Source organism: Pediculus humanus, genomic scaffold, assembly GCF_000006295.1.
Source record: "Pediculus humanus corporis 1103172108309 genomic scaffold, whole genome shotgun sequence".
Lineage (NCBI taxonomy): Eukaryota > Metazoa > Arthropoda > Insecta > Psocodea > Pediculidae > Pediculus > Pediculus humanus.
This window is the reverse complement of record NW_002987878.1, coordinates 7,049-31,710: the sequence shown is the minus strand read 5'-3', so window position 1 is coordinate 31,710 and position 24,662 is coordinate 7,049. Positions and strand designations below refer to the sequence as shown.

Below are 24,662 nucleotides of genomic sequence, written 5' to 3'. Positions count from 1 at the left end.
GTGAAATCTTAAATTAAATTTTATATTTGCATGCTTTAAAAAAAAAATAAGAAGAAGAAGAGAAAATAATAATAATAATAATAATAATAATAATAATAATAATAATAATAATAATAATAATAATAATAATAATAATAATAATAATAATAATAATAATAATAATTTCATTTTTTTTTAAACAAACAATTTCCTTTTATTTTTATATACATATACATGTACATATATTTTTCCCTCCCCCTTTTCCCCTATTACGTCATCACAAGAAAGATTCTATTAATAAAATTATTATTATTATTATTATTATTGTTTTAAAATTATAAACAATGCGTAAGCGAAATAAGAAAAAAACAAACAAACAAAACAAAACAAACAAAACAAACGTTTGCAGGGTAAAATTTATCCAACCCTTAACCATTACCATGCATCCATGCATCCATGCATATGCATGAATACTCCCTTTTGTTGCAAATCATCTGAATTTTATCATTATTATTATTATCATCATCATCATTATTATTATTATAAAAGTCAAAAAATTTCAAGTCTTTTTGACATTTTTGTGATTTATTTGATTTAAAAAAGAGAAAGAAAAAAGAAAAAAATTCGGACGTCATTGAACTGAAAAAAAAAGAAATCAGAAACCTTTTAACTTTTTTTTTTTTTCCGGGGAAATTTCATCAAAGAATAATTTGTGAGAGAGAGAGAGAGGGGGGGGGGGGAGGGAGGGGGTGGAAAGAAACTTTAAGAGAGAGAAAAATAAGTTTTACATAAGTCGAAATATTCGGTTTTAAAGAATTTAACTAAAAATTTTGTCGGACTTTTCGCAAAAAGGGTAAATTTGTATATGTTTTATATAGTTTCCGTTGTTTTGTCTTTAAGGGATGATAGATAGATAATTTCTATTTTTAAAAAAATTTTTCCCCTCCCCTCCGACCGCAAGTAAACAAAGTCATATTTGAAATTTCTTATTTAAAAAAAAAAAAAAAAAAGTTTCCCAAATGGAGTGGTTTTTAGTTAATAATTGATTATTTTTTCTTTATTATTTTTCATTTTTATTATTATTATTATTTTTTTGTTTATAAACTTTGTTATTATAATAAACATTCTTGTTTAACGTTTTCCCTCCCCCCCACCACCTTTCCCGCCTTTTTTTTACCAGTATCATTCGAACTATTTGTGTTTTTCGTCCTTTTTCAACCGAAAAAAAACTTTTTCGAAAACTTTATTTATACTCATTTTCTCTCTCTCTTTCTCTCTCTCTCTCCTCTCTCTCTTTCTCTCTTTCTCTCTTTCTCTCTCTCTCCTCTTTCTCTCTCTCTCCTCTTTCTCTCTCTTTCTCTCTCTGTCTCTCAGTCTCTTTTTCTCTCTCTTTCTCTCTCTCTTTTTTTCTCTTTCTCTCTCTCTTTTTTTCTCTTTCTCTCTCTTTCTCTCTCTTTCTCTCTCTGTCTCTCTAATGGATTTTCTATTATTAATTAATTATAATTTAAGTTAAAAACTATTTTCCGATTAGTAAAACTTTATCCGGTATGAAATTTTCCAATGTTTGTTACTTAGTATTCGTAAAATTGTGTTTGTTGTTGTTGTAGTTGTTTCGTTAAAAACATTTTCGTGGGAAAAGAAAACACGTTTCGAAAGGTTTTATCGTATGTTAACCTTTTCTCTCGTCGGAAATCTTTCAATAATCTCGATATAACGAACAAATTTTATCGATTTTTTTTTTTTTTTTAACAAAGAAAACTTTAAAGAAAATTTTCCCAGAAAGGGTAAAATTTTTTTAAAAATATTTTCCCGACAGTTTTTCGAAAAAAAAATTTGAAAACGATAATTAAATTTTTACCGGAGTTTTTTTTTCGGATTTTCCTTGAATTAAAATTTTTAATTAGAATTTTCTTTTTGCGTTTAGAAAGAAAAAAAAAAAATTGGTCCGGAAAGGGATGCTGCGTTATTTGTTTAATATTTTAAAAAAATTTAAAATAATCTTAAAAATTTGTTTTATAAAACGACGACATTTTCCTTTTTTTTTTTTTTTCATAATACCCGCATAAAATTTTTTTTTTCTCTTTATTCCCACGGGATAAAGTTTTTTATCAAAATTGTTAAAAAAACACAACGCGAAACATAAAAAAATTTAAACTCGGGAAAATTTTTTTTACGCAATTTTATATATATAAAAAAAAAAGGAAAAAATTTATACGCGTAATAAAATACGATATTACGACGTTTTTCCCACTCACTCTTTTTCTCTCTCTCTCTCCCTCTTTCACTCTCACTCTCTCACTCTCTCTTTTACTCTTGTCGACAAACCGTTTGTACTATCAATTTTTCGACGACTTGATATTAAAAATTGTTATTTAAAAAAAAAACACATAACCTCAAAGTGAGAGAGTAAATGTAAATAAAAAAATTAGTTTTTTTTCCACCCCGCCATGTTTATTTCTATTTATATATATTTGAATAATAAATTCGTGTGGGTTTACGCGTGAGTGCTTTTTTTGTCCCAAAGGGTTTTTCTTTTTTTTTTTTTCTTTTTAACTTTTACCGCGAAAAAGATTCTTCGTGGGAGTGGAAGAGAGAGAGAGAGAGAGAGAGAGAGAGAGAGAGAGAAATAGCAAAAAAAAAAAAGTAATAATAATAACTTTTACGAAAAAATAAAATAAAAATTCATGTAAAAAGTGATGATTTCGACAAAAAATAAAAAATTTGATATCATAGAGAAAATAAACAAAACGTTATAACGAAATGTAAAACGTCATACGATTTCCCTCCTTCCACTACTACTTAATCGCGTTCGCCCGCCATTTTATTTATTTATTAACGTTTGTTTTATTTATTTATTTTTTTGTATCGAAAAGTTTTAATCAATCAATCAATCAATCGGGTGATTTTCGAATCGCCATTGAAACAAACAATTAATAATAATAATATTAATACACATTAATATGTATACTTCGACTCGTAAAAAATTTTTTCCTTATGGGGTGACCATCGAGAAAATTTTATATTCGATTTTTAAACTACGATAATAATAATAAATTTTTTTTGAATTTTGCCATTGCGAATCCGCCATTTTGAAAAGTAATCGTTTAATACTACCCCGAACCCTTAAGCGGAACATATAAAAATTTATTTAGTTTGACAAAAAAAAAAAAAAAAGGATTTTATAGCGTGCTCGACACAAAAAAAAGAAGAATAAGAAACTAAAAGAATTTAATTTACTTCTTCTTTTTCTTCTTTCTCTCTCTCTCTCTCTCTCTTTCTCTCTCTCTCTCTCTCTCATTCGTTGAAAACTCCTGGCATAGAGAAAAAAAACGTTTTTTTTTTTTTTTTTGACGAATTCTCGAAAAAATTTTTTTCCTTTTTTTTTTTTTTTCTTACGTTTAACAACAATGAGAAAAACTTTTCTAGATTTTATTAGAATTTTTCCTTTTCGAATAATAATAATAATAATAATAATAATAATTTTTTTTTCTTCCTAATGAAAATCCGGAAAATTTTTTTTTTTTTAAATTTGTCTATAAAAAGTTTGAACGTTTTTTTTTTTTTGACGCGAACGGATTTATTTAGTTATTTGTGTTTGGGGGTGGGGGGGTGGGCGTGCGCGGCCCTTCGTTACGTAAAACATTACGAAACGCTAAATTAAGTTTTATCAGGGAAAAAAAAAAAAAAAACAAGAAAAAAACAATTTTTTTTTTTTTTTTTTCCCCAATCTTTCCCATAATTTTAGTTTTCGCCATTTATTTTTGTTTCCTCCCTCCCACCCCTTCTTTTTTCCACTACATCACTATTATTATTATTATTAAATAAAATCTCGTTAAGTTCGAGAGACATTTTATTTTATTTTTTTTAAATTTAAGACTAAAAACGAACGCCATTTACGAAAATACTTTAATCTTTATAAAAAAAAATGTTTTTTTTTGACTGTCTCTTAAATATTGTCCGAAAGTTTTTTTAAATCCCACAAAACCTTTCCCTCTTTCCCGCCTTTCCTCTCCCCTTTTACCTTTTTTCGAAATCTGACAGTTTTTTTCCCCCCCCCTTTCTTTAACAACAGCAAAAAAAAATTTTTCTTTTTCTTTTTTTCGAAACTTACGTGTGAAGCTAATAATCTAAATTAAATTTTTTTTCTATTTTTTTTTTTAATTTTCGAAATGTTCTAAAACTTCTTTGTCGAAATTTTCCAAACGCGCGCACACCCGCACTGTTTTCCCACATTTTCTTTTTTTTTTTTTTTCTATTTGTTTTGGCGAAATGAATACACGCACACACACACTCGACTGTATATATGCAAATATTTTTCGAAATCACCTTTGAATATTTATATTCTACTTTTCGAAAATCAAATAAATTCTAAAACAAACGGAAATGAAATTTTAGTTTCCTTAAAAATTATACAACAAACGGAAATGGTAAGATATTTGAAAATAAGAAAAAAAATTTCTCTCTCTCTTTCTCTCTCTCTCTCATTTCACATAAAAAATTATCAAATGTAAATTATTTTTCATTGTTCAAATATAAAATTTTTGTGGAATTATTTCGCGAAAAACATTTTCGACCGCGTACCTGCTTCTCCCGTAGGATTACAAACCACAACTACCAGGTACGAAATGTAAAATTTTCCCTTTAAAAAATTAATTTTCCCAACCCATTATTATCCTTCGGGAATTTACGGTTACTCCGTGTACGATATTTCAATATTTTAAAAATTTGTAGTAGTGATTCCCGTGAATTTATTTTTTTAATTTTTCCGGAGGGGGGGGTGTGGGGGGGGAGAAGATGAAGTTTAACGACGGGAAAAACGAAAAAGAAAATTTCTAAAATGTTAACACGTGATACTTTAACCCAAAATCAATTAATTATTTAATTGATGATCAAAGTCACTTTTAACCCAATGTCACGATCATTCGAATTTAAACGAATGATCGAACAATCGAGAAAAGGTTGTTTGTTTGTACGTAAACAATCATCGTAATTGTTTTTCAGAATGTGAATATTGTTAGTTTCGACCTTGTTAAAAAAAAAAAAAAATGTGTAAAAGTCAAATGGATTGTGAGGAGAGAGAGAGAGAGAGAGAGAGAGAGAGAGAGAGAGAGAGAGAGAGAGAAAAACAAAACGTGTCAAAAGATTTTCCATAAAAAATTTTTCCAAGTATAAAAAATAATGGCTGCTCTCAATAACATTTTACGCGCCAAAAATTTTATTATTATTATTATTTATTTTTAAAAAACGTATCGAACCGGCATAAACGATAAATTTTTTGCCCTTTCCGTTTCCGTTTCTGATTTTTTCATTTTCGCGTTTCTTTATATTTTTTTTTTTTTTGTTTTTTTTTTCTTAAGTAAAAATCTAATAAAAACTTTTTCCTTTTCTTTCTTTCCTTTTTTCCTTTTTTTTTTTTTTTTAATATTGCAAAGTAGAAAACGTAACTACAACGCCTAAACTTTGTTTTTTTTTTTTTTTTTTTTTTACTTCTTTCATTTTGTTTAATTAGTTTTTTTTTTCTGTTTTGTTTTGTTTTTTACAAAAAGTTGATTTTGTACTTACCCCATTTCCTTTTTATCCATTTTCATTCCGGGTACGTTTCCTTTTTTTTTGACTTCCCCACCCTTTTTTTTTTTTTTTTTTTTTTTTTTCATTCTTTTCACAACAATTAAAATTGTTTCGATACCTTTTCTTCTTCTTCTTTTTGTATTTCTAAAAGAAAAAAGAAAAATCTAAAATAAAATCATTATAAAAAATTTAATATCCGGTAAAATTATAAAAAAAAAAAAAAAGCAAAAAAGTTTTTTATATCTTTTGATTTTTATCAGACAATTAAATTTTATATAAAATATATAAAATAACTTAATTTAATACGATTGTTGTAAAACCGCACACATTACAATAAAATAACTAAGTAGGATTTAAAAAAGTTATCGATAAAAAACACATGTCAATTATTATTATTATTATTATTACGAAAAAAAAATGCACTCGAATCGATTTATTTAAAAAAAAAAAAAAAATTCAATGCGATTACAACCAAAAAAAAAAAAATCAAATTTAACGTACGTATTAAAATAATAATTTATCATTATCATTATCATTTTATTTCCCGACGCCCTTTTTAATAATTAACAGAATAACGTTTATTACTTTTTTTTTTTTTTTTTTTTTTTTTTTACTAATTAAATAATAAAAAGTCAAATCGTTCTTTCTCGTAACAACGTGTTGATTAAAAAAAAAAGGGGAAAAAAAAGAAAAAAAATTGTTAAAGAATTTACGATGGGGGTCAAAAGGTTACAAAAAAATTCTATTATTGACTTAACTTGAAACGTTTAGGATAAGAGTGAGGGGGAAGGAGTGGGAAGGGGGTGGTGGTGGTGGTGGCGGAAGGATTTTTCGATTAGAGGAAACTATTTGAGATTAATCGGCAATAAAATTTTTTTTTTGTGAAAACGCCTCAAGGGCCATTACGTCTTTGAAATTTTACGGCCTCTATAAATATATATATATAAATACAATTTTTTTTTTTTTTTTCTCTGTACTCGTAATACAAATTGTAACCGATGACAAAAACGACGTGGTTTTAGACAGATAGATACTCATAATACAATAAGTGTACACATACACGAGTCCATAAATTTTTTTTTTTTTTTTTTTTGGTTTTTAGATTGTATTGTTGTAAAATGTTTGTGGAAACTCACCCACTGACGAAACCACCCATCTTGAAATAATGATGATGAATTGGACGACGAATTTTGAATTAGATGATTATAATAAATCAAACGAAACCTTAATTGATAATTATGTATCGTATGAAGTCAGACCTGAAACGTATATCGTACCAATTTTATTTTTTATTATATTTGTGGTAAGTGAAATATATTTTTTTTTTAAATTTAATTTTTTTACATTATAAATAAATTTAAATTTTTTTTTTTTTTTTTTACAGATAGGAACGTTGGGTAATGGAACTCTCATACGAATTTTTGTTAATCATAAAAATATGAGAACGGTGCCTAATACTTACATATTTAGTTTAGCTTTGGGTGATTTATTGGTTATTCTCACAAGTGTTCCTTTTACTTCGACGGTTTTCACCGTTGAATCATGGCCGTTCGGTTTGTTAATCTGTAAGGTAAGGAAAAGTTCAAACTATTGAAATATAAAATTCATAAATTTTTCATTTTGAAAAAATACCTTTTTTTTTTTTTTTTTTTAGATTTCCGAGAGTGCAAAAGACGTGAGCGTTGGCGTATCCGTTTTTACTCTGACAGCACTCAGTGCAAATAGATTTTTTGCTATTGTTAATCCTTTGAAAAAATTCAACGCTTCCGGTTACAGGAAAAGAGCGACGGCATATACGGTTGTGACAATTGCAATCATTTGGTTTTTATCAATACTATTGGCAACACCTGCCGCAATGTTTTCCTTTCTTAAAGAAATACAAATAACCAAAGATAGAACAATACAAGTGTGTTATCCGTTTCCGGAAGAACTTGGCAGTTGGTATCCGAAAACCGTTGTAATGACTCGGTTTATCGCCTACTACGCACTTCCGCTTTTCGTGATTGCTTTTTTTTACATTCTCATGGCGAGACATCTCGTGCTGAGCACTCACAATTTGCCTGGCGAATCGGGAAGACAGGCTCGAGCACGAAAAAAAGTTGCTAAAATGGTTTCGGCGTTTGTTTTTATATTCGCCGTTTGTTTTCTTCCACACCACATCTACATGTTGTGGTTTCACAACAATCCGAATTTCAACAGAGATTACAACGCGTTTTGGCACGCTTTAAAAATCATCGGTTTTTCACTTTGTTACATAAATTCATGCATAAATCCGATTGCGTTGTTTTGCGTGAGTGGAACTTTTCGTAAATATTTTTACAGGCATTTATTTTGCTGTTGTAAAACTTCAGTGTCGAGATCTCCAAGCTTGAGTTTGAAAACTCCAAGAAGAACGGGTACTTTTACAACATCTGTAAGCAGAAGGAGTGAAAATAAAACATTGATTTACAATGGTCAAAATAAATTTAAACATAATGCATCTTCTGAAGTTACCGTAACTACTTTTATGAATGGTACAAAATGCACCGATGATATTCGTTGCATGAATTAAATGAATTTATGTTTTGTAATTTTTTTCACATTTTTTCTAGAATAAAAAAAGAAAAAAACAAAAAAATTATTTTAACGAGAGAGACTTTTTATTTTTTAATTTAAATAATAATAATAATGTAAATAATATAGTTTGTAATTTTAAAAACAACATTGAAACAAAGGTTAAAATAAAATTTTTTTAAGATTTTCTCATTAAAACAAGAGCTATGTAATCTTTTTAAATAAATGTAAATATAATTTTTTCATTTGAGTTTATTTTTTTTTTTTTCACAAACTTGTCCTGAAATTATTTAATTAACAACTCATTCATAGAAAGCTAAAACATGAAATGCTTTTTATTATTTTTTGTTTGCAACACTTCAAAAAAAGTATATATGTACAATATCTAATTTATAATGTGAATTAATTAAGTAAAGGCCTGGAAATAATGTGATATTAAAAAAAAAAGAACTAATTATTAAGTAAATTTTTTGTTTTGTGATAATTTATGGCTTTTACAAAAGACTGTACATCTGCTAATACATCAGATTATACAATATATGCTAATACATAAAAGACTATACATCACCCTATATAATTCCATTAAAAATTTTATAGAATAATTTTTACATTTTATGAGAAAGCTTTTAAGTAATTTACCAAATATCTTTCTTTAGTTTTATTAATTGATTTGAAACAAAATTTAATGAAAAAAAACTGAGCAAATCTCATATTTTTTATTACTACAAAATTATAAAAAACACTGTGGCATCAGTGTAAGTTGTAACGGTCGTTTTTCACAATGTAAAGGTATGAAAAAAAAAGCTTGCTCATAAATTGGATATGAAATTAGTTTCAATGTTATTTTTTAAGTTTTTTTTACTAAAAGATTATCCAACAATTTAGCATAATTAATTTTCTCATTAAAATCAGATTTTTACTCACTTTTTTCCTCGTTCAAAATCTTCTTCCGTTAATTTATAAAACTGTTCCTACATGCGCCATATTTTTTCGTGGCAGCAGATATTTATTTAGTCTATGATGTCATTATTTGAATTGTTGACAATCATCTTAAATTTATAAAAGAATCAAAATGGCTGGCCCTGTGGTGAAAGATGTATCTCAATATCTTCAAGCTAGACAAAGTGAATCTCCAAAAGAAATAGCATCCGATTGGGCTAAATTAGAAGAGTTATACAATAAGAAGTAAGTTTATTCGACGAAAAAGAAATTCATGAATATTTTATTAACATATTTACATTTTGAAAAAATCGGCAAAATGAAAAAAATTGTATAAATTGTACTAAAACGCAAAATTTTTTTAATAAAATTTCTTTTTAGTTGAAATAAAATATATTGAGTTGTGCTCGATCAAGAAAAAACTTATTATTTGACCGATTGAGAATTATTCATTATTTTTTCTAATGATTTTAGGTTATGGCATCAGTTAACATTAAAAGTTGAAGAATTTGTGAAAAACCCGGCCTTGCAAAAGGGAGATGCTTTGATTAAATTGTATAATAATTTCATATATGTTTTTGAAAACAGGTGAAAATATTTACCTTATTTGTTTATAATTATTTTTTATTCGATTAAGTTTGCTTGTGTTTATTATGTAAAGTTGCACAGTAATGAATTTTTTCTTTTTTCTTTTAGAATTAATCCTTTATCACTTGTTGAAATAGTAGCATATGTTATCACTCAATTTTCTGATCCAAAAGAAGCTGTTGAATTTTTAGAAAAAACTGAAGGCAAAGTAAAAGCCAATAACCAAGCGGTTACCCTTTGTAAAGTTCTTAAGGGTGACATTTTATTACAAAAATTACATGATCAACCAGGCACAAAGGTTTTAATTTATGTTTTTTTTATTTAGCTACAGTGTTAATTTTTTATTAAATTATTAAATAAACATTAAAATTTTTGATTTTAAAATGTAGAAAATAATAGAAGAAGTGGAAAAATTGTTGGATGAAATCGATGGTGTCACAACAGTTCACGGAAGATATTATCTATTGGCTGCTCAGTATTATCGTCAACAAGGAAAACATGCAGACTATTATAGAACTGCTTTGAGATATTTAGGTTGCATTGAATTAAATGATTTGTCTAAAGAAGAACAGGAACAACATGCATTTTTCCTCGGTATAGCTGCACTATTAGGAGAAGGTGTATACAATCTAGGAGAATTGGTAATTGTAATACTTCATCGATAAATTTTTATAATTAATCGAAAAAAAAAAGGTAATAATTTTTTTTTGTTTAGCTTATACATCCCATTCTTGAGACACTTAAATATACAAATAAAGCTTGGTTGGTCGAACTCCTTCAAGCTTTCAATTCAGGAAATATAACAAAATTTGATAAAATGAAACCTCAGTGGTCTTCTGTCCCCGATTTGAAAGCTGAAGAACGTAAACTAAGACAAAAAATTTCACTTTTATGCCTAATGGAAATGACTTTCAAAAGATCTTCAAATAACAGACAGTTGACTTTTGATGAAATTGCAGCAGAAGCTAAACTTCCTGTTAACGAAGTCGAACTTTTAGTCATGAAAGCTTTGGCACAAGGATTGGTTCGAGGAGCCATAGATCAAGTTTCGAATACGGTTAACATGACTTGGGTTCAACCTAGAGTTTTAGATAAAAATCAAGTGAGTACCAAAATAAAATCTTATACCTAAACCTAAAAATTCAATTAAATAATAATAATAATAATTTTTTTTAGATTCATTCGATGGTTGAAAGATTAGACAATTGGTGCAAAGACGTGGCACAAATGGAAAATCTTTTGGAAACTAAAGGATGCGATTTCGTCACTTTATAAAAATAAAAAATCATAATTATTTTCAATAAAAAAAATTTTGTATTTATTTCTTAAAAAAAAACAAAAGTTTATTTTAATTATTTTTAAAAGAAGCAAAGTGAAATTAAATCAATGAAAAGTGTTAAATACATATAAAAAGAAATCAAACACACCAAAAGAAAAAAAAAGAAAAAACATTCATATTTGTTTAATTAAATCAATTCTTGTTAATTGACGTGCTGTCGAAACTTTTCTTATTCCACTGAAAGGTATATCGAATAAATCATTTTTCCTTTTTGTTAAAATACTCGTCGATGGCCTTTTTTGAATGCATTTAATACCGTTTGCACAAGGTCCCTAACAACAAAAAAAATTATTTAATTAAAAAAAAGAATTATTATGAAACAAAAAAGAAAAAATTTTTACAAACTTGCCTTCGATTCAGGTTGTTTATCAGCAAAGGTACTTAAATAAATTTTAATCGTTTTTATCAAATCGTTATTTTCTTTTGAGAGAGACTAAAAAACACACAAAACAATTTTTTTGTTATTATTTAAAAAAAATAATGAGAATTACAATTTTATTTTCAGTTTACTTTTATGTGAAGAGCCAATGCTTCCTTTTCCAAAAGGATTCGATTATATCTTTTCCAAACTTGATCCAAATCTATAAAATCACATTCACTCGACTGGAAATGGATTGAAAACAAAAAAAAAATTATATTAACATCATTATTATTTGTTTAAAATTTATGATATCGAAGTAAAATTAACAAAAAATGAAAATGAAAAATGGTTTCGATATACTTCAGGTAAATTTTCTTCAATTTTTTCACATTCTTTATTAATTTCATCTTCTTCTTCTTGTGTCAATTGAAATTTATCGTGACGTTCTAAAAAAGCAAAAAAAATAAATTAAACAAATTTTATAATTTTTTATCAATTCATTCCCAAAAAAATGGCAAACCTTGATATATTTTCTCATCTAATGTTTCTAATTTTCTACACATGTTATGAATTTGTAATATTTGTCGTCCCAAATTAAGTAATTTTGTTAATTTCTAAAAAAAATATCATCATTATCATTATCATAAATATTTTAATTTACAGATTTGAACCAAAAAGAAGGGAAGGAAGGAAAGGGAGGGAAAGGAAGAAATGATATCTCACATCAGTTGTTTTATCAGCAATCAAATTCATAAAATTTAATTTTTTCTTATCCGATTGTATTTCATCGAAAACTTCCCTGTTAAGATTTTGAAAAACTTTTCGATATTTGTCTCTATCTTGTGAAAATTTCAATATTTTCTTTTCACCTTCGATATGGATTTTCAAATAAGTATTTTTTAAATTGTTGATGAAGTTCTGAAAACATTTTTCCAAAAAAAATGGCATTTGTGACAACAACACAAATCGTGATAAAATAATAATAATTTATTACATCTTACCACCATTTCGTTTATCTGACGATTATTTTCAAATATGTTTAAACCGTTTTCATAATCCGAATCTTTCATAATTAAATATTCCTGTCGTCTGTCTTCGGTTTGATTCCAATATTGTTTAATAACATTTTGAATATTTTGCCATATGTTTCCTATAATGGATTCTCTTGTAGTTTTTAATTTTTCCATATCTGTCAACATCTAAAGTTAACAACTCTTATAATTATGAAAATAACGTTTTTTTTTTTATATATGTAACTCTCCTACTCACGTTATTTCTTATTTCATCCATTTTTGATTGATGTTTATTGGTTAATATTTCACTTGTTTCATTAAATTTTTTTTCCATACCATATAAAATTGTTTTTAATTGTTCTTGATCGTTTAAACAAGATATTTTTATATCGTTTATGTCTTTCATGGCTTTTATTCTTGCATAATTTTTTTCCTCTTCATAATAATTTAAAAAATGTTGAACGCGGTGTTCGTGTAAAACTTAAAAAATTTATTATTATTATTATTATTAAGTTGAAAGAAAAGAAAAAATTAATTTTATGTAAATAATTTTTTTACTAACTTATTAGTTTTTTAAACGTTTCTGATTGTTTGCAATGAAGAAAAGAATATTGACGATCGGCCATGTTTAAATCCATCAAAACTTCTTGAATTTTAACGTTTTTTTTATTTATTTGATAATCGAACCATTTTGCCAAATCCTAAACGAAAAAAATTTCATATTTTAAAAATTTTATTAAAAATAATTTTTTTAATTATTACCTTTATTTCTTGTTTTAGTTCTGAACATTTCATTTGTCTTAGTATATGTCTCCATTGTTGATTTATTTTTGCTTCGTTTATTCTTAAAAAAATATGTTCTCTTCTTAATTTGTTCTAGAAAGAAAAAAAAATTTAACGGTTTTTTTTTTTTTTGGTGATGGTATTTGGGGCCTTTTTTGCGCGGACACAAACCTTTAAAAAAGTTGATATTAATTGTTGTTTTCTTCTTTTGGCTTCTTCTTCGATTGCTGCTCTATGTTGTAAATATCTTATTTTTTCTTCTTCGGACATTCTAGAAAGTTTATTCGCTTTGCTTTTCTTTTTAGCACCCATTTTATTTTTATCCTAACCTTTTCTTGTTAACCCGTTTGATATTTGAATATGGAACACTTTTGTGTTGGGAATCAAATAATTTTTGTGTGTGAAAAATTTTATATTGAAAAGTGAGTGTAAAGTTGTTATTAAGGTTTTTTAAACCTTAAAAAAGAAAATTATTATAAAAAATAATCATTTTTGGTTTCTACTTAAATAATTATTAAATATAACTTTTGGTGTATAATTGGTGTGTAAGTATTTGCACTTTTTAATAAGCAAATTTTGTTTAATATAATAATAATAATATTTAATGTGCTTTTGTGCATTTTTAACGATGCATATTATTTTTAAAATTTGTGTTGTTTTAATTAATTATTTCAAGCAATTAAATTTTTTTTTTTTAACTTTTATTAAGCATTGGGTAAAGTGCTTGAGTTTTAATAGGAGTGTCAAAGTGATCAGGGAAATTTTATGATTTTTTACAAAAATGCCAAATAATCTACGTAAAAAAATTTTTATTTCAAAAAAAAAAAGAAAAAGAAAAAAAAATTTATGTGATTTTCCACTGAAATAATTAAAACATTTTTAAAAAAATTAAATATAATTTACGTTGAGAGTAGTATTAAAAGTTGTTTGATATCACAGTAGTTGTTGACATCATTGTCATCGGACAGGGCCCTGAAAATTATGATGTGGTAAATTAAATTGTAATATAAACTTTAATTATGTCAAATAACAATTAATAATTGGTAAGTTTTTAAAGGAATATAAAAATTATATTTGAAATTTAATATATATTTCAACAAAGTAAATTTATAAAAAGGAAAAAAAAAAAATTATTTCGATTTTTTTTTTTTTTAGACATCTTATAATTAAATTATGTCATGGTTTAATGAAACATTTGGTGACAGTTTGACATCACTCAAAGGACAAATCAGCAAAATTACTAAAGAAGTACTTGCTGATGATGAAAATGCCACAGATAAAAATGAAAGAGAAAATGTATCAGTCAAAGAATTGCAAGCGTTATGCGATTCTAAGGACATTGAAATTGCATCACTTAGAGATGAGTATGAGAAACTTCAAAAACAGTATTTATCTCGAATAGAAAATTTAAATAATTGTAATAATAGTAATAGTAATGAGAATGAGGGAAATGAATTAAATAAATTGAAATTTGAATTTTCACAATTAAAAAATGAAAGAGATCATTTGTCTTCTTGCTTAGATGAATTGCAATCGGAGCATCAGTTAAATTTGAACGAAGCTGTAGCGATTAAAGATAGGTATAAGAAACAATTGGAAGATCTTAAAAAAGAACATGAAATTGCAATATCAAAATTATCAGAATTGAGCAAAAATGAAACAAATGATTTACCAGGTAAAAATCGATTGATTAGTAACGATGATGAAAATAAAGATGTTAACATGTTAAAAAATGAAATTGAAAACCTTCAGTTACAATTGTCAATCTGTGATAAAGAAAAAAATGATTTGTTTCAAGAATTGGAAAAAGAAAATGAAAATAATAAACATCTAACTGGTAAAATAGAAAATCAACTACTAGATATCAAGGTTATTGAAGAGGAAAAAACCGAAATGGAAAACCATTTAAAGGATATCGAATTAAAACATGAAAATTTACTCGAACATACGGAAACGTTGAAAAAAGACAAAGAGGACTTAGAAAGTAAGTTAAAAAATGCATTTGAAGAAAAAGAAAAATTATTATCTGAATTAAATAAAACAGTAACTCATTCTTCTCATTCTGATAGCATGAATAATATTGATAATAATTTAAAAAATATATTAAAAAAATTTAATGTAAATATCGATGAATTTAGCGATAAAAATTGTAACGATTTGTTAGAAATAATTGAAAATAAATTAATAACGAGTGAAAAAAATTTAGAAGAATGTGAAATAAGATTAAAAGAAAATAAAAATCATTTGGAATTGGAAATAGTTAAATTAAAAGAACTGAATGCCAAATTACAAATAGAATTAAATAAAAATGGTGAGATTTGGTTGGAAAAAGAAAAAAAATATCAAGGTGACATTGTAAGTATTGGACAAAAATTAGAAGAAGCCAATTTGCTCAAATCAAAATTATTAGAAATGGAAAAAGAAAATGAATTGAAAAATAATCAAAGTCAAACTGATGATGTTAAAAAATTAGAGCAAGAAATAACAAAATTATTATTTGTGTGCGAACAAAAAACAGAAGAATGTAAAAATTTAGAAAAATGTAAAAAAGATTTAGAAAAAGAAATGTCTAATTTAAAATCGAATAATGAAAATCAACAGATTTTTGTCAAAAATGAAATCGATAAGTTAAACGAAGAAATAAAAGAATTGAAAAATGTCGAATCCACACTGATGGAAGAAAAAAATGATTTGGAAAAAAAATACGATGGAGAAAAATCCGAAAATATAATTTTGAAAGAGAGTAATAAGGATTTGAAAATGAATTTGGAAAAATTACAAGAAAAATTAAACGGTTTAAACATTGAGAGTGACGACCGTGTGAAAAAATTACAAAACGAATTAGAAACGGTTAATGTAAAATTAAAAGAATGGGAAAAAACAATGGAAGAATTGAAAAAAGGAAATGATAAATTGATGAAAGAATCGGATAATTTAAAAGCTCAAATAATAATAAAAGAAACGAATTATGGCGAATTATCAAAAACTAATGTTGGACTACAACAAGACGTGAAAAAATTACAAATGGAAAATGAAGAATTGGAAAAATGCAGGAGGGAAATTGAAAAATGGAAAACCACGTCCGTGGATTTAGAAATACAAAGGCAAGATTTATCGGGTAAAATAGAAATTTTAGAAAACGAATTATTAAAATTACGTAGCGATTTAGAATTGTTGAACGCGAAAGATTTGGAAATATCACAACTCAAAGAAGCCAACAATAATTTGATTGAATCCTGCAACAGGTTGCACAGAGAATTGGAATCGAAAATGGAAGTTGAAAATTTATACGTGGCGGAAAATCGGGAATTGAAAGAAAAACATCAGAAAAATGTTTTATTGATATCGGAATTGAACGATGATAAAATCGAACTCAATTCGAGAATACAAAAATTTCAAGAGCAAATGAAAAATCATATTGTACAAAAGGAGGAGGAAATGATGGGGAGTGTCGGGAGAGGAAGTGACGTTCAACATCACAGGAGATCGAAATCGGCAACGGATTCTGATTCGATACTCAATGACAACAGTAACAAGTCACAAAATCACGATTCGGAGTCGTTAAATAAAGAAATAAAAGAATTGAAAGATTCGCTTTTGATGGAACAGAACAAGAATAGAAAACTCACGGAAGAAGTTCAAGTCACGTTGGAAAAGGAGAGCAATGCGAGAAAAGAATTCGAAAGGCTACGACAGCATTTGATAGAAGTCGAAGATCATTACACGGAGGAAGCCGTGGAAAGTGAAAAAATCATAAACGATTTGAAATCGAAATTGATGGCGGCGGAAGAACAATTGAAAAATTCTTCCACACTGTACACATCCGCCAAAATAAGAGATAATCAACACGTGGAATCGTTACAAAATCAAGTCAGATTGGTTTCCGTTCAGAGAGACGAATTTCAAACCAAATTATCCGCTGCCGAAGACGAAATACAAAAGCACAAAGCATCTCTGACGAGTCTGCAAATCGTGTTGGAACAATTTCAACAGGACAAAGATAGGGAAGTCGAAACGACGGCGATGAAATACGAAAAACAAATCGAAGGGAAAGAAAACAATTACCGGAAGTTGGAGTCGGAAATGGAAAATTTACAAAAACAATTGGAGGAAGCGAAAAACGGTTTGAAAGCCGCGTCGAGACTGGGAGAACAGTTGGAAAGGAAAAATCGTCAGGTGACGGAATTGGAAGAAAATCTCAAAAGGGTCGAGGGAAACGTTTGCGAATTGGAAAAGAAATTGGAGGGTGCCAATCAGTGCGTGAGTGGTAAAGTCGATAAATCCTTAGTTAAAAATTTAATTGTCGGTTACATATTGTCACCGAAAGGGGATAGAAAGTCGCAGGCTCTTAGAATATTGGCATCCGTTTTGGATTTCGATTCGTCGGAAAGGGAAAAAATGGGAGTCGACGCAACGAATTCCGGTTGGTTGGGAAATATATTGCATCCGAAAGGCGGTGGAAATTCTCACGTCAACGAACAATCCCTTTCGGAGGCTTTCATTAAGTTTTTGGAAAACGAATCACGACCGCAACCCCAATTTAAACTACTTTCCGATCAGTTTAAAGTCAAGGGGGGAGGAACGACAGGTTCGGGTTCGAGTCCTCCCAAACTGCAAAGGGATGGTTTTTCAGAATTGATTCTTCCGACTTTTAGTTCGTCACAGGATAACGAAAGCAGCGTGATTTTAAAAAACGTTTTAAAAGAAACATGAAATTAATTGTGATTAATGGTATATATATTTTTTTAAGTTTTTTTTTTTTTGTTTTTTAAATGTAAATTTGTAAATAAACATTAACGATTCTTATAATAATATTTGTATAAAAAAGAAATATATATATATATTTATTTATTTACGAATTATTTTTTATAAAAATTAATAAATTAAACACTAAAAATTATTAAAAAATATAATGATGACCGTGAAAACCGCGAGAAAACCGTGGGAGAATTGGATAGATGGCCAACTTTAAAAAAAAAATTTCGTGGCAGTAGAATTTTTAATTCTATATTCAATCATGGATACTGTTTAACATTTAAAAATATAAATCAAAAGCCGAATATGTTTTTAATTTTATGAAAATTTTATAGGATTTTTTTTATATTTTAAAATGGCTGCAAATGTGTTATCGATTACAGAACAAAAAGCATCGTTGTCTTCGAAGAAAAAAAAGAAAAAAGTATTGAAAAATATATTAGATTTACCGGATAGTGTTAGAGTAGAGTGAGGTTATTTTTAATTTTTCTCTCCCTGTAAAAAAAAAAAAAAAATGAGTTATATTAAAGAAAAATTTTGTTTTTAGGCCGACATTGATATCTAAAAGTGATGAAAATGAAATATGTTTAATTTTAGAAAGGTAAGTAAATAAGGAATTTAAAATAATTTTTTTTTAACTATGACAACTTCACATGTTTTTTTAAACTTTTATTTAGGTTACTACCCGAAGCAAAAATTTTATTTCAAACTGATGATAATAATGAAAAAAATGATGATAATAAAAGTAATGAAAGTTTAAAAGAAAGTAAAGAAACAAACAATGTCAAAGAAGAAGCGAAAGAGAAAAGAAAAGGATTGGCACTCGGAGTCAATGATTTAAATCGATGTATTAAAAAAAATTTGATTTCTGCTGCATTATTAGCAAGTGATGTTTCACCCAAACTCCTCATACATCATTTAAATTTATTATGCATTCACAATAAAATACCTTATTTACATTTGGAACGGCTTAGAAAAGTTACATACAAAACATTAGGATTTTCATGTATAGCATTAGGATTTAAAAAAAATTATGAAACTTTCAGTGAAATCATCTCTAAAATTCAATCATTAGCTGTTATTAATGATAATATTTCAAATGATAAAGAATTTAACAAAAGTTTATCAAAAATAAAACGAATAAATCTATTAGAAAAGCCTGAAAAAATTGAAGAAGAATGTAATTTCGAATTTGATTATTTATATCGAAGTAGCATAAGTGAAAGAATTTTTAGTCCGGAGACTTATTTTCAAAAAAATGAAATGAAAAATAATGAAAAGGATTTTATATCCATTCAAAATAATCAAAATGATGGAACAAGTGAAAATTTCAATGTGAAAACATTAAATACGCAGAAAAAAATAAAATTTGATAAATCGAATATTAAAAATTTTGTTGATGATGATGATGATGGTGTAGATTATCGAGTGCCTAATAAAAAACTTAAAAAAGATTCGAATAAAATTTATAATAATAATAAGAAGGATAATAAATTAAAATATTCCACTGTGAAAATTGTCAAATTAAAATCTAATGAAAACAGAAAGAAAAAAAATTTACATTCATTAATACATGATAAAAACAAATAAATAAATAAATAAAAAGAAAAGAAAAGAAAAATATTTTCAATTGATGATTTCATTATTAAGAAATTTTCGACATGAAAAGATTGACTCTTTTTTTATTTTCTGTTTCCGATATATCCAATCTTAAATTTGCTAAAAGTTGTTTTGTTAAATTTTCAATATCATTTGTTTGTACGCCTGAAATATCACTTGATAAATTTTTCGATTTGTTATCCGTCTAAATAAATAATAGAACAGCAATAATAATAATAATAATGACAGGGATAAAAAAAAAAAGAAGAAAATTATTTGAACCAGTGATTACCAGTGCGAATGACGAATTGTTATTGGACAATGAAATTTGTTTACTTTCCACGTCAGTTTCTGATCGAACAATGGGACCAACGATTGATCCCAAATCAAGTTTTTTTTTACCTTCTGATTGATGCATATTAATCGGTTTACATTTTAAACTTGCTATTTTTAAACCTAAAAGAATTCTTTGAGAATTGCTGAGATTGTGAAAGCTGTATTTATTCGAATCTGTATTACTCGATTTCGATTTAACACCTTAAAAAAAATTATTCCATAGATAACCTTCAATCAAGTTTATGAGAGAAAAAAAAAGGAGAAATTAAATTTTACAAACTTTTATTATCATCTTGTACTGATAAATTATCTAATTCTACATTTCCTTTAGATTGATTGTTATCACTTTTCGATTGTTTTTCAATTGAATTTTTATTCCCTGAATTTGTGCTGTTTGATGAATCAGTATTCGTTTTAACAATTTTCGATGTTTCTTGACCGATTGATACACTTTTTTCATTTATACTATTTTTATTAAAAAGAAATTTTGAATCTTGTTTACTTCCTTAAAAAAGAAAAAAAATTTTTTCTTAAATGTACATAATTTTTAATAATTTTTATTTGTCACTTATTTAATTACCTTTACTTTTTGTCGATGTTTTAGAATTTCTCGTACCAGAGCCACTACTGAGTGATATATTCCCTGGTTTGAATGGTTCCATCGATTTTATTCCAATTCTGCATAAAACACAATTTAATTTTTTTTTTTTAAAATTCAAATGAATGTTTTTATGTTAGTTTTAAAAATTTATTATTATTATTATTTACCCTGTTTTTCCTTTTGGTATTATGTTTGAATTCACTAATTCTGTATGTCTCAATAAAATTCCTTTACGAATGTGTTGAATTGAATTTTGTAATATTTCACTATTACATATTTCTAATACTTGAGCGACAGGCTCCAAAGTTCCTTTTTCTGGAACTGGAAAAATCATTTGATAAAAAGCTTTTACTTTATTTTAAACCATTGTAAGAATTTTTTATATCAAAAGGGTAATGGAATATTATTTTACTTTTATCAAACATTAAATGAGTCATTATAAAATCATAAGATGTTGGCTTGACTATAAAAGGTTTATTCGAAAGTTCAGTTATGTAATTATGCCATTCTTCATTTTTTAATAAATTTCTTAATTCTTCTGGGCTGGAAGCCAATTCCATAAATTTTTTCAATTTAAAACTATTAACAGCTTCTAAGGCTTCTAATACTGAATCTATTATCATTCTTATTTCATTATTTATATAAATTGGCACCTAAAGCAATGCTTATTTACATTGTTTGAGAATAATTTAATGTATACTTTTTGTATAAATACCTGTAATTTTCGCTTTTTTATCGAATCTTCTTCATTTTTTATATCGGAATCATTGGTTTTAAATGATGTGAATGAAATTCCTGGATTTGATGAAACTTTAACATCTAAAATGTATCTTGGTAATAATTTATCATATTTAGAAAATGTTTCATTCAGTTTACCCGTCACTCTTTGTGAAAAAGATTGTAAAGTGTTTGGCGAAGATCCTGTCGATTGAGCTTTTATGTAAGAACAAAGCCTTCCATCTTTTCTAAAAAAATTTTACATAACACACTTAATAAAATTTATTAAAATTTTGAGGGAAAAAAAAAAATTATTGGAAAGAAAAAAAAAGAATGTGCCTTTGAATATGAGCTCCACTTTGTACATGAACTCCCAATAAATGCAAACACATTGTTTTATAAATATCCAATTCATTGTTGGTAAAAAGTAAAGCTTTTACATTTTCCGAACACTATTTTTAAAAATAAAGTATTCAAGTATGACGTGAAAATTTTTTAAATGACATTTTAATTGATATTTAAATCAAATAAAACAGACCTGGACTGGATCTGGATGAAAAGTTGTTGCTGCTGATGTTGTTTGCTTTCTACACTCTCCATTTCTCAAATAACAAAAGCCTGGAACATGGGTTTCATACATTCTTATATTTGTCGCCTGAAAATATATGTTAAAAATTAAAATAATAATAATAATAATTAATTTAAATGAAAAAGAAATTTTATTAAAATATTACGTTTTGATTTTCGACAGATTGACCCATATCTTCGGTTAAATGTAATTTCATTTTAATTTTGGCGGCACTACTGGATATCATACGTAAATGAGCTTTTCGACTTTTTTCTAACTTTTCCATTTCAGAATTTTTTTCGGCTATTGTAGCTTTAATAGCTACATTCATATTTGAACGCTTCATTTAAAAGAAAAAAAAAAAAAAAAAAAAAAAGAAAAAAAGTTATTCACATTAAATAATCGAAATAATTTTTATTTACAAAAAAAACTTTTGTTTATTAACTTCGTAACTGACATGAAAAGCGGTTTGATATTTAAATTACGGTTGGCACCATGAATTTCATTTTCGCGGTTTTTTTTTTTATTTTTGACAGATATATATATTTGAGTACTTGTAATTATTTAAATAATTATTATTTATTTTATTATTTTTTATTCACTAATGGCTGAATCATCGTCGGAATTGTTTAATTTAGAAGATAATCAGGAGGAAGCCGAAACGGCTGGTGAAATATTTAAAAAGCTTACCACGGCATGGGTTAATGAAAAATGTTGTCCGGATTTACTTAAGGTTAAAAAATATTATTTTAAATTTTTTATACTGCGTATGAAAACAAAATTATTTTAAATAATATTTTATAATCGATCTGTATCTTTTTATTAATTTAGAATCAAGAAGACTGGGTAGATTGCATGATGGATCAAATAAAACAAATGGAAGAAAATTTAAAAGGTTTATCGACAGATGATTTTTTAGTTATACCTCATAAAATGGAAATTGATAGAATCAGATACGTTATTTCTAGTTATTTAAGAATTAGATTACAGAAAATTGAAAAATATGCAGTTTTTTTATTAAAGAGGGATAGAGCAATACCTGATCCTGCTGATCGATACATGACCAAAGCTGAATTTGAATTTGCCGAACAATATTGGAAAATAGTTAAAGGTCATTTTTACGAAGAGGCATGCAGACACATGCCTTCATTATTACATGAATTTGAGGGTTTAGATGTTGAAATTAAGCCAAATTTTAAAAGTTTAGTCACATTGAAAGTTTTGCATCCGGTGGAAGGTATTATTTTAGGAGACACTCCTAAAACTTTAGAACCAGATACAATTTACATGATTCCTTTCTTTAAGATAAAACACTTAATTGAACAGGGAATCGCTTTATGTATATAATAATAAATAATTTAATTTAAAATTAAACATTTTCTCGTTATTTTTATGAAATATAAAAAATATACATATCTAAGAATAATGTAACTCATAATGTTTATAATTTATTTTTTTTAAAATATTTGTTGTACAATAATAATTTATTTTTAAAACTAATAAAAATTTTTTTATTTTTATTTTGCAGTGATTTCATTGCAAAATAAAGTTAGTAGCATTCCTTACCCTATTATTAATTTAAAATGTATATAAAAGGCATTAAATTAACAATCTGTCATTATTTCCGTTTCTGTAATTTAAATTGTTTGTTACATTTTGAAACATTTTCAATAAAAATCAAAATCAATTTTACAATGTTAATAAATTTCAAGAGTTTTTTTTTAATTGCTAATTAAATAGTTGCCGCTAAAAACGGTAAATTTAATATGGAGTCCGTCGTCTGCTCCGTATGCTTGATTATACTTGAGTATGCTATGTTATTTTCAATTGAAATTCAGTAATAATATAAATTTTTTTGTTTCGCAATTTAATTTAATAATGAGTAAAAGTAAAAGTTACTTTTATAAAAAAGGAGTCAATTGTAATAAACCGTTTAAATCGGCAAGAGAACAAAATAGCAATGCTAATCTTTTTGGAGAAAAAAGTAATAGACGAGGAGAGTCTTTTCCTTCAAAACAGGAAAGACCGGATAAACCTCCTCCAGGATTAAAAGGAAAAGAAATCGGGTTGTGGTATAGAGATAGACAACGTAGTAAAGATGAAAAACCATTATCAATTGTTTTAAATGCTAGTAAATTAGATGAAATTGAAGAAGTCCTATACAAAGTGGGTACTTTGAAAGAAGATGTTAAATTTCATAAAGATTTTCAACAGAGGTTTTTAGAAAAAATAAATGTTACTTTCGAAGAAAAACTAAATCAATCTGATATTGTTAAATTTAAATCTGATCCTGAATTAGATGAGGAATTATATGAAGAAATAAATAAAAAAAAAGGTCATAGTAAGCATTTTCAAAAAATGCTTGATTTTCGACAAAGGTTACCCTCATTCAAAAAAAGAAAAGAATTGGTTGATTTAATTGAAAACAATCAAATGATTGTTATTTCAGGAGAAACAGGTAAAGAATTTTTTTTTTTTAAAACAATTTAAAAATTTTTCTTTTTTTAAAAATAAAATAATTAACAGTATTTGTATATTATTTGAGGTTGTGGAAAAACCACTCAAGTGGTTCAATTTGTATTAGACGATTACATATTTAAGAAGAAAGGATCATTATGTAATATTGTGTGCACTCAACCGAGAAGAATAAGTGCGATTTCGGTTGCTGAAAGAGTTGCATTGGAAAGAGATGAAAAAATTGGTGAGAGTGTTGGTTACATTATTAGATTAGAAAGGTAAATTAAATAAAATTTAATTAATTTTTTACCATCGTTATAAACTTTTATTTTTAAAAAAAAAATTCATTCGTCGTTTTCAGCGAAGTACCAAAAAGAAAAAGCGGATCGATTACTTATGTCACTACTGGAGTTTTAGTTCAAATGCTTCAATCTGATCCAGCATTAAGTCATATCACACATTTATTTATAGATGAAATTCATGAAAGAGACACACTCTGTGATTTT

The 24,662-nt window shown here is 26.4% G+C and overlaps 8 protein-coding genes across 8 annotated transcripts in view; 6 read left to right on the top strand and 2 right to left on the bottom strand.

The window, feature by feature from the left end:
* Positions 1 to 6,718: 6,718 nt before the first annotated feature.
* On the top strand, positions 6,719 to 8,098 carry Phum_PHUM579960 (class A rhodopsin-like G-protein coupled receptor GPRgrp, putative; the record flags this gene model as incomplete). The annotated part of the gene is made up of 3 exons (XM_002432240.1): positions 6,719 to 6,850; positions 6,932 to 7,117; positions 7,202 to 8,098. The coding sequence occupies 3 exons, from the start codon at positions 6,719 to 6,721 to the stop codon at positions 8,096 to 8,098; spliced, it is 1,215 nt and encodes a 404-aa protein (XP_002432285.1).
* A 1,074-nt stretch (positions 8,099 to 9,172) lies between these two features.
* Phum_PHUM579950 (26S proteasome non-ATPase regulatory subunit, putative) lies at positions 9,173 to 10,902 on the top strand (the record flags this gene model as incomplete). Its single annotated transcript, XM_002432239.1, has 6 exons — positions 9,173 to 9,285; positions 9,514 to 9,627; positions 9,736 to 9,925; positions 10,017 to 10,268; positions 10,343 to 10,729; positions 10,804 to 10,902. 6 exons carry the CDS (start codon positions 9,173 to 9,175, stop codon positions 10,900 to 10,902), a joined length of 1,155 nt encoding a protein of 384 aa, XP_002432284.1.
* Positions 10,903 to 11,079: 177 nt separating this feature from the next.
* Positions 11,080 to 13,435, bottom strand: Phum_PHUM579940 (DNA double-strand break repair Rad50 ATPase, putative; the record flags this gene model as incomplete). Its single annotated transcript, XM_002432238.1, has 10 exons — positions 11,080 to 11,238; positions 11,477 to 11,569; positions 11,688 to 11,773; positions 11,848 to 11,941; positions 12,051 to 12,245; positions 12,329 to 12,526; positions 12,597 to 12,820; positions 12,903 to 13,041; positions 13,103 to 13,216; positions 13,295 to 13,435. 10 exons carry the CDS (start codon positions 13,433 to 13,435, stop codon positions 11,080 to 11,082), a joined length of 1,443 nt encoding a protein of 480 aa, XP_002432283.1.
* Positions 13,436 to 14,296: 861 nt separating this feature from the next.
* Phum_PHUM579930 (uncharacterized protein) lies at positions 14,297 to 17,836 on the top strand (the record flags this gene model as incomplete). The annotated part of the gene is made up of 1 exon (XM_002432237.1): positions 14,297 to 17,836. One exon carries the CDS (start codon positions 14,297 to 14,299, stop codon positions 17,834 to 17,836), a length of 3,540 nt encoding a protein of 1,179 aa, XP_002432282.1.
* A 407-nt stretch (positions 17,837 to 18,243) lies between these two features.
* Positions 18,244 to 19,251, top strand: Phum_PHUM579920 (uncharacterized protein; the record flags this gene model as incomplete). Its single annotated transcript, XM_002432236.1, has 4 exons — positions 18,244 to 18,302; positions 18,426 to 18,479; positions 18,556 to 19,199; positions 19,235 to 19,251. 4 exons carry the CDS (start codon positions 18,244 to 18,246, stop codon positions 19,249 to 19,251), a joined length of 774 nt encoding a protein of 257 aa, XP_002432281.1.
* A 272-nt stretch (positions 19,252 to 19,523) lies between these two features.
* Phum_PHUM579910 (uncharacterized protein) lies at positions 19,524 to 22,030 on the bottom strand (the record flags this gene model as incomplete). The annotated part of the gene is made up of 10 exons (XM_002432235.1): positions 19,524 to 19,682; positions 19,770 to 20,014; positions 20,094 to 20,306; positions 20,394 to 20,491; positions 20,582 to 20,735; positions 20,827 to 21,067; positions 21,130 to 21,379; positions 21,522 to 21,583; positions 21,670 to 21,749; positions 21,889 to 22,030. 10 exons carry the CDS (start codon positions 22,028 to 22,030, stop codon positions 19,524 to 19,526), a joined length of 1,644 nt encoding a protein of 547 aa, XP_002432280.1.
* Positions 22,031 to 22,303: 273 nt separating this feature from the next.
* On the top strand, positions 22,304 to 23,046 carry Phum_PHUM579900 (uncharacterized protein; the record flags this gene model as incomplete). Its single annotated transcript, XM_002432234.1, has 2 exons — positions 22,304 to 22,432; positions 22,531 to 23,046. 2 exons carry the CDS (start codon positions 22,304 to 22,306, stop codon positions 23,044 to 23,046), a joined length of 645 nt encoding a protein of 214 aa, XP_002432279.1.
* A 531-nt stretch (positions 23,047 to 23,577) lies between these two features.
* The window catches only part of Phum_PHUM579790 (ATP-dependent RNA helicase, putative), a gene marked incomplete at both ends in the record, with an annotated part of 3,654 nt that continues 2,569 nt past the window's right edge, over positions 23,578 to 24,662 (top strand). Inside the window, 4 exons of the mRNA XM_002432233.1 lie at positions 23,578 to 24,157; positions 24,245 to 24,434; positions 24,518 to 24,603; positions 24,644 to 24,654. Coding sequence (XP_002432278.1) covers positions 23,578 to 24,157; positions 24,245 to 24,434; positions 24,518 to 24,603; positions 24,644 to 24,654 — 867 coding nt within the window. The remainder of the gene's footprint in view (positions 24,158 to 24,244; positions 24,435 to 24,517; positions 24,604 to 24,643; positions 24,655 to 24,662) is intronic.